This window comes from Camponotus vicinus, unplaced genomic scaffold, assembly GCF_025532165.1.
Source record: "Camponotus vicinus isolate PSW18456_S1 unplaced genomic scaffold, iyCamVici1.0 SCAF_11, whole genome shotgun sequence".
NCBI classification, from domain to species: domain Eukaryota; kingdom Metazoa; phylum Arthropoda; class Insecta; order Hymenoptera; family Formicidae; genus Camponotus; species Camponotus vicinus.
In genome coordinates this window covers 4,500,979-4,515,898 of record NW_028141947.1, presented here as the reverse complement: position 1 = coordinate 4,515,898, position 14,920 = coordinate 4,500,979, and the positions used below count along the sequence as shown (strand labels likewise).

The 14,920-nt window shown below is 33.4% G+C and overlaps 1 protein-coding gene across 1 annotated transcript; it reads right to left on the bottom strand.

Moving 5' to 3' along the window:
- Window positions 1–3,820: 3,820 nt before the first annotated feature.
- LOC145961819 (uncharacterized) lies at window positions 3,821–6,352 on the bottom strand. The gene is made up of 2 exons (XM_083082278.1): window positions 5,312–6,352; window positions 3,821–5,137 (listed from the first exon to the last, which is right to left on the bottom strand). The coding sequence occupies exons 1-2, from the start codon at window positions 6,350–6,352 to the stop codon at window positions 3,821–3,823; spliced, it is 2,358 nt and encodes a 785-aa protein (XP_082938404.1).
- Between the last annotated feature and the right edge of the window lie 8,568 nt (window positions 6,353–14,920).

Here is a 14,920-nt window from a genome sequence, read left to right as displayed (position 1 = left end):
ACGTATACTACACAGACGTATCATAATTTTACTGGTACTTTAAATAATACTTTATTGTCCTATTTTCTGACTTTTGGATTACGTTTGAAATTTAAAGAGGATGGCTGGATATTATTTAACATACAACAAACTGGTAAATATGTAACAAATTTATCACACTTTATAATGATTTTAACATAATGAAAATTTTATATTATTTTAATTATATATAATCTTCTAAATTATTTAAACATTTTTTCACTTGTTATATATTTAAAACGATTGACTGTAAAATATAATAATAAGTATTCTGTTACTCTCTAAAAATAAATCAGTGTATTATAATTGAAAAACAATAAATAGTCACTCATTATAGCAGTTATAAATAGAGCATTATAAATCACTATCATTTTACTGAAAGAATTAATAATTTTAACTGTCTCAATCAGTATCAATAATATTTTATTTATATTTATTATATTAAAAATTTTATTTCATTTATATTACTTATTTATATTACTTATTTATATTACTATTTATATTATTTACATGCATGTTGAACTTGTTATATTAAATAGATAATGAATGGATCATTTTCGTTTATTCGCCGGACATTTTTTTGTGTCCGATTTATAAAATCAATTTAATATCTGAAGTTCCTCTGTTCAGATTGTATCAGAAATTAAATTGAAGTAATATTTTTAATTTTATCTATCGCCCTTTGCAAACTTTAATTCTCATAACTAAAATTTAAATATGAAAGATATAGCACATCGCAGCGATAAACGAACGAACTAGCTTACTGGTTTTACAGTGAAATTTACTGATTTTACTGTGAATTTTGCTTCCACTGACCATAATCAGTGAGATATAAGATGAAGTAACGAAAAATAAACGTTTCCACTGAAGGGGAGGGGGGCAGTGAAATACTCGCTGACTTGCTTCTCTTGTCAGTGAAATCTTATTTTACTTAAAATTAGTGATATTTTTACTGATTCACTTTTAGAGAGTACACTATCATTTGTAATAAAGATAAATACTACTTTTTGTATAATATTGAATAACAAAGTAATTTATTCATACAAATGTATAGTAAATTTAACAATATATCTTCGGTGTTAAATTTAAATATGTAATTTTAGAATTTCATTAAATTTCTGTAATGCATTTAAATCTTCAAAAAAATTGTGTTTGTTTTGATATTGTATATTATTAGTCATGGATATTTTAATTAGTTTAACTACAACAAAAGCTTTCTTTTCATTTTGCTTAAATAGCTTTTTTAAATGTACAATATAATTCTTTAAAGTAAGATATAATTTATATAGATGAATGTATATATAAAAATAAGAATTTTTTTATCTAATTAATAAATTTATTATTTGATAATTTAATCAACTTATTTATCATGTTACAAACTATTGCAGATCAATTTTATTATCAATTTTATTATTTTGGTCATACATACATTTTGTATTAAATAGCATTTTGTGCGTGCGTGCGTGCGTGCGTGCATGTGTGTGTAAATTTTAAGCTACATGATTTTAAACCATTTATAATCTATCGTATAACACAAAATATAATTAATGATTAAAAAAAAGTTTTTTTATTACAGTTTTAGATTATGTTTTTATGTGAATGTATAGATAATAACAAATAATATTGTATTATATAATGGAATTTGATCATTATTTACATTCGATCAATTAAAAAATTCGTTTAAATTTATATACAATTTTTTGTACAATTATTATATATACTCAATTTTAGTGCAAAATATAATTTCATATATGTAGGATATTTTGGTGTAAGGATGTAAAATGGAATAGAATACTTTTTAGGGCAAATGACTGTTATTTATTCGTTGGATTACAGGATTAATACGAACAAAGAGATACGCTCGTCTAACGTACGTCTTCGCGCTCTCGCAACGACACAGAGACTACTCGTATCGCGGACCGAAAAATGCTCGGGCAACCTATCTGTTTATACCTAACTCAAGTGCTCGGGTGGTCTATCTGTTTATTTCTAGGAAAATACTCAAGCACTTGGGCAGCCCTACGGATTCACTCTCCTTCACTCGGCCGTCCTGCTCATACATTCGTCCCGAATGTCTCCGTCATCACTGTCTTCACTTTCCGATGAATTAGTGTTGACCCATAGCTTTATATTGTCGGCCGATGTTGACGTTCGTTGGGGACCTTCTCCAACGCCGACTCTCTGTACCACAAATCGTTGATTACGCAGAACTCGAATGATCTCGTAAGGGCCAAGATATTTGTGAGCGACCTTTAATCTCGGACCTTGTTGAGTGCGTTTGATGGCGACCAAATCTCCTTCACGATAACTTGAAGCCTGTCGCCTTTTCTTGTTATAAGTGTGTTTATTCTCACGCTGGATTTTTGCTATATTCTCGCTCGCTTGGGCTCGCAGTTCGTCACGCTTGTCTTGGAATGACTCAACCCATTCCTTTTCGAGCCACTCTTTGATATCTGGAAAATCTTTAAGCCGTGGACGTATTCCCAAAAGAAGTTTGAACGGCGACATGCCGATGCTTCGATGTATAGTTGCGTTTAGACATTGCTGAGCAGCATCCAAATATTTATACCACTCATCAGATTTTGGTGCAGTTAATTTTGTCAATAATGGTATGAGCGTCCGGTTGAGGCGCTCAACTTGTCCGTTAGCTCTGAAAACTCCCGTCGTTATTAAAGAATGCTCTATATTTTCGTCACGACAATACTCTCTAAATTCATTCGACGTGAATGCTGTACCTCTGTCGGAAATAATCCGTCGTGGATTGTAGAAAATTGCAGCTTGTTTTTTAAGGCGTACAATAACTTCAGCTGTGCCTGTAGATCTGGTAGCATACAGCCATGTGAATTTTGAAAAAGCGTCAATCACAGCAAATATATATTGATGTGACTTCTTAGTAGAGGGTAGAGATCCTAAGTGGTCGATATGCAACGTATCTAAAGGAACAATTCCTTTCTCGATCGGATTTAACAAGCCTTCTTGTTTTCCATGTTTTCTCTCCGCCAGAATGCATGCAACGCAATTTCGTATAACCTTTTCAACTCGTTGTCGCAAATTCGGGATCCAGTAATCAGTACGCACAAGGGCTTCAGTCTTTCCAGCTGAAAAATGTCCGCGCTCGTGAGCTCGTCGTATGAGCTATGTCTGCATTCTCTTCGGTACTACAAGTTGGACATCACTGCCGGATTCTCTATAAACTAGATCACCTCGTATTATGTAATCTTTCGTTTTGTTCTGCATTATTAGATCTCGGAGCTTTCTCACGCTGTCGTCCTCCTCTTGAGCCTTTCGCAAACGAGCCGTCAAACCAGCTTCCGACTCATCGATCACAAAGCAGACCGGAAGTGGATTCCGACTGAGTGCGTCGACGTGTATCATTCTTTTTCCTGGCCGATGCTCTATACAATAATTAAACTCCTCCAAAAGTAACGCCCATCGAGCAACACGCACGCAAAGATCTTTCTTATTCATAGTGAGAGCGAACGCGCGACAATCAGTAACAATCGTAAAAGCGATACCTAATAAGTAAACGCGAAACTTCTTCAACGCCTTTATTAAAACTTCCAGTTCGTAACTAGCATATTTCGACTCCGCAGGAGTAGTTTTACCGCTAGAGTAATAAACGGGGTGAAAGTTCTGATCTTCACTACTTCGTTGCAGTAAAATCGCACCGTACCCTAGCGCAGAAGCATCCGTGTGCAACTCCGTCTCCGCTCCACTTCGATACAAATATAACACCGGTTTTTCACTCATTATATTTTTAAGCCGCACGAACGCATTTTTCTCAGCCTCTCCAAAATAAAATTTAGTGTTTTGCTCGCAGCAGATTCGTCAAGGGTCGCGCAATAGTAGAATACCCAGGGATAAATTTACGAAAGTACCCACTTAACCCAAGAAAACTCTGTACCTGTTTGGCATTCGTAAGATTCGGAAATCGCCGAACCGCTTCTGTTTTACGATCTGAAGGACGGACGCAACCGTTGCTAATTACGTGGCCCAAAAACTCGACTGTAGTTTGCATGAAGCAACATTTTTTCCAATTAATTATAAGACCCGCTTCACTAGCTGTCGCTAAAACTTTTTTAAGATTCTTTATGCCGCTCTCAATGTCGTCAGACGGAACAATTAAGTCATCCATATAAGCTAAAACTATTTTTTCTCGTATAAGATCTCTAAATATCGTGTTAACGAATCGCTGAAATACTGCCGGCGAATTGCAAAGACCGAAAGGAACTCGCAAGAATTCGTAATGACCGTCTGGTACAATAAACGCAGTATATTTTTGACTCGACTTGTCCATCCGCACATGGAAAAATCCATTTTTGAGGTCGAGTGTACTAAAGACACGAGCGTCCTGCAATAAATCTAACTGGTCCTCGATCAACGGCAACGGATATCTATCTTTAACAATTTTCTTATTCATCATCCGATAGTCAACGCATAATCTATAAGAGTCATCTTTTTTTCGACCGAGTACCACTGGACTAGCATAGTCAGAGGTAGATGGCTGAACAATTCCATCCGTAATCCATTGATCAATCTGCGTATTAACTATCTCTTTTTCAGATGCGGATAAACGTCTCGCGGATTGATATACGGGTTCTTCATCTTTAAGTACAAGTTTCATCGTTATGTCCGGCTCACGCGTCTTATTCGGCCTGTAATTACTTACGAGATTTTCTATCGCTAAACGTTGATCGGAATTTTTAACGTGCGAAACATCTATGAGATCCGCTCGATGCACCTCATTGTTAGCTACGTCAATCTTTAATACCTCGGGTACGCTATCTTCGCATCCCGCATCTGCATACGTCGCTTCCGATAACGGACTAATAGTTACTTCTTCGACGTCTTTAAGATTAACATTAGTCATGTTTAAAAAGCTCGTTCCTATCAATAGCTTATACCGGAGCAGATTATTTGAAACTACATGTACGCAAATCGGATATGAATGCCCGTCTACAATGATTTCTGTTTGAAACCCTCCTAACGTCACATTATTGCTCGAACCCACGCCGTCGAAATATATTTCGCCTAAACTTAATCGAGGAGATCCAAGCTTAACATGTTCATCCGCGCGAATTAAGGTAACATCGCTTGCTGAATCTATCACCGCCTCAATCTTGCAACCGTTAAGCAGAACATTTTAAAAATATTTACAAGGCGAAACCCCCGTCACCGCGCAACTTTCTTTATTCGCGTTCGTCTTCTCGGAGCATTTCGACGCGATATGCCCACGCTCGCCACATTTAAAGCATTTAGCGCCTCGCTCTTTTGTCGGACAGCTTGCACTTACCTGATCGCGCTCGCCGCAATTAAAACAACGTACAACTTTAGTCGAATGCTTTTTGTTTCCTCCGTTAACAGTCTCTTTTCGCTCGCCTTTATTTTGATTACCATTTCGTTTGTTCGATGTCGATGATCCTGGTGTGCCTGCTCGGTCCCGAAGAGTTACCTTCTCAAATGCTTCTAGCAATCCATCTGTTGTCGTAAATCGTTGTATACGCGCCTGGTTTTGAAGTGCCTCATCTGGAATGCCTTCAATCACGTACTCAAGTATCTCGCTGTCGTCGATCGGTACTCGGTTGCCCATAATGATTTTCTCATGGAAATATTCGTGGAAAGTCTCGTCTTTCTTCCACATACGTTCTTCAAATTTTCTCCGAATTACCACCTTGCTCTGTCGACGATGAAACATAGCTCTCAGCTCGTCCAGAAGACGATCAAATGTCATCGCAATGTATTCCGGTTTGGAATGTAGCCACTCGAGTGCTTTTCCTTTAAGCCGCATGCCCACAAATATTTTCGCAGTATCGTCTTCCAATTTATATGTCGCTTTGAGTAGCTTGACTTGCTTTTCCCAAATTTCATAATCACTAGGTTGACCGCTGAAATTACTGAGCAAATCCGCTATTGCCGTAATATTTGCTCGCGGCTGACCGGCCAAAACATTGTTGTTCGCGGCAGCAATGCTATGCGTCGATTGTTGTCGACTTTCGTCTTCTGCAACTGGCTCGGTATATACTCCTCGTCGCATTGCTTCTATTTCAAGACGTGCCAATGCTAACTCACGCTCTAACAACTCTCTCTCTCTTCTATATAAATCGATCTCTCGTTGCTGTGGATTAATCGTTAGCTGCGCATTTGACGTGCCAGCTCCTTGTAAAGAATCCCCGACATCTTCATCATCTTCTCGTCTATCGTCCAACCACGCTCCCGATGGATCAGCTTCCATTATGCGCGAGATTAATTCGGTTTTCGTGCCGAAACTGGACAAACCACGCGCTGACAGCAACTCTTTTAAGGCAGCTACCGTGAGTTTATTCAGATCTCTCATCTCTACACTACTCGAACACTTTCTCGTCCTCTATATCTCTCTCTTCCACACAATACAACGCGATATCCCGCGGACACACTGCGGAACCTTCTTGAAGACGATCGAATGCTCGAATATTCTTGTTCGAAAACTCTCTCGCACACTATTCGAAGATCTCTCGTCCTTTGTCTCTCTCTCTTTCGCACAACTCACAACACTGCTCGCGGAAACTTCTCGAAAATGCCCGATTAAATGTTCAAATATTCCATTGACTCGTTATTATCCCGTTATGCACCGTTATTATCTCGTTATTATCCGTTATCATCCCGGAGGGGCCCCCAAATTGTAGAATATTTTGGTGTAAGGATGTAAAATGGAATAGAATACTTTTTAGGGCAAATGACTGTTATTTATTCGTTGGATTACAGGATTAATACGAACAAAGAGATACGCTCGTCTAACGTACGTCTTCGCGCTCTCGCAACGACACAGAGACTACTCGTATCGCGGACCAAAAAATGCTCGGGCGACCTATCTGTTTATACCTAACTCAAATGCTCGGGTAGTCTATCTGTTTATTTCTAGGAAAATACTCAAGCACTTGGACAGCCCTACGGATTCACTCTCCTTCATATATATAATATTTTACAATCTGTTTTTCCATTTATTTACAATTTTTGATACATTTTTTATCTGGGTTAATGTACAAAAGCACAGATACTTGCATATATATCCATATAAATCCATTTAGAAGAATTATAATCGTTATGTATTCATTTGTTATTGGTAGGATATTATCGAGTCAATTACGATATCGAAAACTGGCAAAGAATTACAAGTTATCTAAATTCTAAAAATTATATGAAGATACATGTTTTGAACCGTGCCCAAATTATCGATGACGCTTTCCACTTAATGATAACAAACCAACTTAATTCCACTGTATTCTGGAGTATTACGAAATATCTATCACGAGAAACAGACTACGTGGCATGGTATCCTATGTTCAAAGCTTTGGAATATCTGTCCAGTATCTTTCTATTTCGGGAAACAATATATTTTAAAATCAAGGTAATAATATATATTAAACAATGTCAATAGTGATGTCTTAAACATACTAAAAACATATCACTTATTACACATATTAATATTGTGTGCATTTATAACAATAATTATTAAGTCCTTTCCAAAAAGATACATACAATAAAATACATGTAGCTAAAAAAAGTTAGATTAGGTATTTTAAATATATTTTGGATGAAAGATAAGTATATTTGTAAATTCGAATAGAGTATGTATACTAATTATAAGAAGTTGGAGAGGAAAAGGGAGAAAAATTTGAAAATTATTATTTTTAATCACAGCATGATATTCATAATGACGATTTAAATATCATCAATTTTGAGATACAAAATTAGTAGGAAACATATATATTAGTTATCTGTGTGTTTAATACACAAACAGTTAAAAAGTTGTTGCATTATATTATACATATAATGTCCAAATGTATGTCTACATGTCTACAATATATGCATAGAATGTATGCACTTCTGTATGTTTACTTTATGATTTGGACATGTGTTAAGCATGTGTGAATGTGCACGTAAGAAAAATACAAATTTGAGTATAAATACGTATATAATAATAAGTATAGCTATATAACAGATATCTTTACAAAAAGAAATTCAGAGCTCTTTACTAACACAGAACGTTCTTTATATATAAAACCATGTAAAATATAATTGCGCAAGGTATCTTTCTATATAGCAAAATATAATGCAAGAATCGAAAAATATAAAATTTATATCAATTAACAATATATATGTACTTATATATTTAGATGGAAATGAGTAACTTATTATACGATTTGCTTGATAAACTTGGATACAATGAAGTTTCTAATGAACACGATCTTACAAAGAGTTTAAGAGTGGAGGTTGCGAAATGGGCATGTAATCTTGATAATCGCATATGCATAGGAAATGCCCGACATAATTTAAATCGCCATCTCGCTGATCCAGAAAAGAACACGTAACTTTTCTTGTATATTTTCGGTTATTTTTTAATTTAATTGTTTTGTAGTTACATGTACAATGTTTATTACATTATTTGATCAAAATTTAACTTTATTAGATTATGTTATGTAATTATAATTTGTTAAACCGTTTGACCAAAATGCAAGAATAATTTGTGCAAAACTTTTATAACAGAATATGTTTTTTGTTGAATCTCATAGGCTTTTTCCATGGTGGAAAGAATGGACATACTGTCAAGGTTTAAAAGTATTGTACCATTCTCTTAGCAATGAAGATTCTCCTTGGTGGGGAGTATATCGTCTGGGAAAAGAAAAATTTAAACCTAAACTTTTAAAATTTCTCTCTTGCCCTGAGGATTCACAATTTATCAAAGACTATTTAAGTTTAATAAAAAATGATAGTGCAACATCGATTATGTTTTCGAAAGATTTTTCCGATCAAGATTATATTAATTATTTTCTTTTTACTATCGCGAAGCATGCAAGGAATTCTGCAGTACTCAATTTCATATTACACAATCTTGAGAATATAAAAAAGAAAAACTTTCAGTTAATAATTTAGTGTGGATTTCTTGTCTTTTGCAACGTGATATCTACGTTAAATTTGAGAACGTACGATCTATCGGAAAATTCATTTCTCCTTCAAGCAATTACAGCAATACATCAAAAGTCATCGAACAAGGTAATGATAACTATTTTTTGACGTTATGTGAAAACAGATCTCGGGAAGTCAGAGGGACAGAGGGATCTAAGTAATACAGTTTTATCCGTAAATATATATATATATTGAGACACCCTGTGTATATATACAGGGTGAGTCATTTTAATTAACACACGCAATTATTTCGGAAACAAAGCATTTTAGAGAAAAATGTTTCAGACAAAAGTTTTATGGTTTCGAGGGGACCATAAGATGGTATCATTGGCTTGACCTTGAAGAGTTATTTGAAGGTCACATGAAGGTCACCTTAAATTTCTTAAATGGAACCTACTATTTGTCATTGCATATTCTTGTAGCTTATCTCGAGAGCTTTCCAAAACACTATAATTAAGTACCTTTTCGTTAAGTACTTTTTGAGTTATGAGGCTTGAAATAATTTCTTAATTTTACATAAACCGTAAAATATCTTGTAAAATATTCATTTTTCGATTATCTTACCTTAATACTTTTACGTACAAAATAATGAGAGGAATCAATTGGTCTAAAGAAAACACATAGTTGTTTTGAAGAAAAAATATGTAATTTGCAATTAACAATTCCATATTTTTTCTTAAAAACAACTATGTGTTTTCTTTACACCAATTGATTCCTCTCATTATTTTGTACGTAAAAGTATTAAGGTAAGATAATCGAAAAATGAATATTTTACAAGATATTTTACGGTTTATGTAAAATTAAGAAATTATTTCAAGCCTCATAACTCAAAAAGTACTTAACGAAAAGGTACTTAATTATAGTGTTTTGGAAAGCTCTCGAGATAAGCTACAAGAGTGTATAAAAATATATAGGGTGTTCCATTTAAAAAAATTGAAGTGACCTTCACGTGACCTTCAAATGACTCTTCAGTGTCAAACCAATGATACCATCTTATGGCCCCCTCGAAACCATAAAACTTTTGTCTGATACATTTTTCTCTAAAATGCTTTGTTTCCGAAATAATTGCGTGCGTTTATTAAAATGGCTCACCCTGTATATATATATACAGGGCGATCCTGAAAAACGTTATGTCTGTAAAATGACGTATTCCTGACACCATTCTAAGACAATTTTTCCGTTACCAAAATTTGATTTGAAGCGTAGTTTTTGAATTATTAAAGGAAGTAGTTAACGTATGACGGGTCGAATACAAGAGGCAGGCAAGGGTGGCGCGATTCACCGTCAGGCGCGGGTGCTTACGCGGGGCGCCTGCTGCGATCAGCTGGTCGCTATACACATACAGACACACATGCGAACACATACATTCTCTCTCTGTCTGTCTGTCTGTCTCTCTCTCTCTCTCATTCGCTCACTCACCTGTAATTTTTTTTTTTTTTTTTACGAGAGAGGGGAAAATGCATTTTATGCATACCCACCGGTCGATCCAGTGAGTTATGTGGGACTCGAGTACCAAGTCGAATTATCAACTCGGTACTCCCTACCCACTAAAAACCCCTCTCTTTTCACGAATTTCCTTTGACACACTGTCCCTCTGACTTCCCGAGATCTGTTTTCACATAACGTCAAAAAATAGTTATCATTACCTTGTTCGATGACTTTTGATGTATTGCTGTAATTGCTTGAAGGAGAAATGAATTTTCCGATAGATCGTACGTTCTCAAATTTAACGTAGATATCACGTTGCAAAAGACAAGAAATCCACCAAATCGGTCCGATTTTCGACCATTGATAATAAATAGTTAAAAATAAATAGGTGAAATAGATAAATAAATAAATAAATAGATAAAATAGTTAAATAAATATTTAATATTAATATTTTACATGGATAGGGAGTCCCACATAACTCACTGGATCGACCGGTGGGTATGCATAAAATGCATTTTCCCCTCTCTCCTAAAAAAAAAAAAAAAATTACAGGTGAGTGAGCGAATGAGAGAGAGAGAGAGAGAAAGACAGACAGACAGACAGACAGACAGACAGAGAGAGAATGTATGTGTTCGCATGTGTGTCTGTATGTGTATAGCGACCAGCTGATCGCAGCCGGCGCCCCGCGTAAGCACCCGCGTCTGACGGTGAATCGCGCCACCCTTGCCTGCCTCTTGTATTCGACCCGTCATACGTTAACTACTTCCTTTAATAATTCAAAAACTAAGCTTCGGACGAAATTTTGCCAAAGGAAAATCGTCTTAGAATTCGGTCAAGATTATGTTTTTGCAAAAGCATAAAGTTATTTAGAATCACCCTGTATATGCAGGGTGTCCCATTTTAATCGATCATCCCGAATAACTTTTAATTTTGATTGTAGAAAAAAAGTTTCAGACAAAACTTATATGGTTTCAAGGGGGACATGAGACGGTGCCATTAGTTTGACCTTGAAGAGTCAGCTGAAAGTCACGTGAAGGTCACCTCCAACTTTTTAAATGGGACACCCTATATGCTTTTGCATATTCTTGTAGCTCACCTCGAGAGCTTTCCAAAACACTATAATTAAGTTAGTTTTCATTAAGTACTTTCCGAGTTATGAGGCTTGAAATAATTTCTTAATTTTACATAAACTGTAAAATATCTTGTAAAGTGGTTTTCGAGTTCATTTTTCGATTATCTTACCTTAATACTTTTATGTACAAAATAATAAGAGGAATCAATTGGTGTAAAGAAAACACATAGTTATTTTTAAGAAAAAAAATGTAATTGTTAATTGTAAATTACATTTTTTTTTCTAAACAATTATATGTTTTCTTTACACCAATTGATTCCTCTCATTATTTTCTACATAAAAGTATTAAGGTAAGATAATCGAAAAATGAATATTTTACAAGATATTTTACAGTTTATGTAAAATTAAGAAATTATTTCAAACCTCATAACTCGGAAAGTACTTAATGAAAACTAACTTAATTATAGTGTTTTGGGAAGCTCTCGAGATGAGCTATAAGAATATGCAAAAGCATATAGGGTATCCTATTTGAAAGGTTGGAGGTGACCTTCACGTGACTTTCAGCTGACTCTTCAAGGTCAAACTAATGACACCGTCTCATGTCCCCCTTGAAACCATATAACTTTTGTCCGAAACGTATTTTTCTACAATCAAAATTAAAAAAGATATTGATTAAAATAGGACACCCTGTATATATATATATATATCTAACATTTAACAATTTATGTGTATCAATAAATTTATTATTTTACTGTTATAGACAAGTCAGTGAGCGTGCAACATTTACTGTAATTATTAATCATGTGCATTCTACGAATCAACTCGATGAGGTAAAAATTGCATGTGCTTATATATATGTAAAATAAATAACCATGATGTGACATCAATTTATCATTAAATATTGTTGTTTAATATCATCAAAATAATCTGTTTTAGATAAACGACTTCCTAACATTTTTTGAGAGGATAAAATGGTTGTCAGATATGAAAAAGAAAGCAAAAAAGGTAAATTTTATGAATACCATTATACCAATATATTGTCCGTTATTAATCGATGATATTTTTTGTTTTCATACAAAATATATTAATTTAGTCATAGTATCTCAAAGCGACAAGCAGAAATTAATGTTATCTAATTTCTTTTAGAAAATAATCATATTTTTGTTTTTAATTTCCAAAAATATACTGTTTTTAAAATACGCTACTCAAAAAAAAAAATAGGGAACACTTTTTGTACTCTAAAAATTGAGCTATTTTCCGCTGAAACTCGTCGAAAGATCATCATAGATAAAAAATTAGAAAAGCATTTTGAAGCTTAAAGTTTGAACTTGAACGCGCAGTTGGTGGTTTTAAAAAACGTTTATATCTCTCTTATTCTGCGCTTTAAAATAGAACACACTGTTTAGTTCTTTAAAATTATGTATTTTTAACATGCTGCAACTTAATAAAAAAATTTTTCTCGAGAAATTCAACTCAAGTTCTATAAATTACAACATTTTCCCTGCAAAAACTTTTTTAAAAATTTTCTTACGGCGTCTTTTGATCGAGTAATACGATTTTGAAAATAAACCAGCATTTTTTAGATATGATGTTGATATTCAGCGATATATTGTCGTACACAAAATATAAAGAAAGCATTTTGAAGCTTAAAATTTCAACTTTAACGCGCTCTCGTTTTTTTAATTTTTTATTTTCCCTGTTCTGTGCTTTAAAAAATAACATCGTTTTATTCTTTAAAATTAAGTATTTTTGACACTCTGCTGTTCGATAAAAAATATTGGTTTATTTTCAAAATTGTATTACTCGGTCAAAAAAATCATAGGAAAATTAAAAAAAAAGCGTTTTGGTAAAAAGCGTTTCAGGAAAAATGTTGTAGTTTATGAAATTTTAGATGAATTGCTCGAAAAAAATTTTTTTATCAAGTTTCGGTGTGTTAAAAATATATAATTTTAGGGTACTAAACAATGTGTTCCTTTTTAAAGCGCAGAATAAGGGAGATAAAAAAATTTTTTAAAATCACCAACTGCACGTTAAAGTTGAAACTTCAGGCTTCAAAATGTTTTTTTAATTTTTTGATTACAATAATTTTTCCACGAATTTCAGTGTGAAAATAGTCAAATTTTTAGGGTAAAAAAGTGTTCCCTATTTTTTTTAAGTAGTGTATTATAATTTTTAGTGAATGAGAGAGTGAGAAAGAGCGTGCGAGTAAGCGAAAGCAAAAGAGAAAGAGAATTTCTGTACTTGGAAATTTTAGTGATCTTTATAAAAATGGATTTATATAAATTTTAATAGCAAAATTTATAGCTTTGAGATATTTAAATAACTCTTAGTTAAATAAATTTAAATATTTTTTCAATATGATTGAGAAGGTAATTAAGTAATGTGATTAGCATACTTCAATATTATCTATTTATTAAACTCAAAATTTAATAATAATAGATTATTATAATATAATGATATTTTCTCTGTGATAGTCATAACTCTTATAGATTTCTAATTTTATTTTTAAAATCGCTAATTCTAAATTCTGTAAATTTTAATTTGTCAAGAGTTACTTACAAAATATTATTTATAAACATTCCTTGCAGACAAAAGAATTGTTTAATAAAATATGTGCAAATAATGGTGCAACACTATGCACATAACATAATCGAACACATAGTATAACAGAAGTAGGATTTCATTTTCGTTTCAGCAACTTTGTCTCGATATTTTTTCGCCTACGCTTTTTTACAGGGATTATGAATTATTTATTTTAATAAAAATCTTAAATTGAGATTTACTTCGTTATTTAGTATCGCATCGAGGAAAGAAATGTATTCCATGTACAACGATTTATTTTGAAAGAAATATTTTCTCTGAAACTGAAGCACTATCATCCGCATTTCGTTTTCTCTTATTAGTTAAAAAAATTTAAATTTACATTTCATATTTAGAGCTTTACTAATTTCTTAAAATTCGCTTTATTTGATTGCTGACAAATTTTTTACGAAGATACGTAACCTACATAAAAATCGACATTAATTGATTTAAAATGTTTACAAACTTATAAACTCGTGTTTTTGCGGGGGGGGGGAAACTAAAATTTTGATTCTGAGAAGAGAATATAATCTTCATAATCTATAATTATTATTTATTCCAATTATATTTAATATTATTATTATAAATAAAATGTTTATAAAAAATATATATACAGGGTGGGACATCTAAAACAGGCCACCTGAATAACTCGGTTGCTTTCAGTGATAAAAAAAATGCTTCAGACCACATTTGCTTGGTTTTACGAGAACTATAACCTGAGATCAATGGTTTTTTTGTAGGTGAAGGAGCTACGAAGGTCAACTTTGATTTTTTAAACGGAACTGCCCACTTTTTGTTGCATATTCTTGTAGTTTGCCTCAAGAGCTTTCCAAAACACTATAATAAAGTATTTTTTCATTGAGTACTTTCCGAGTTATG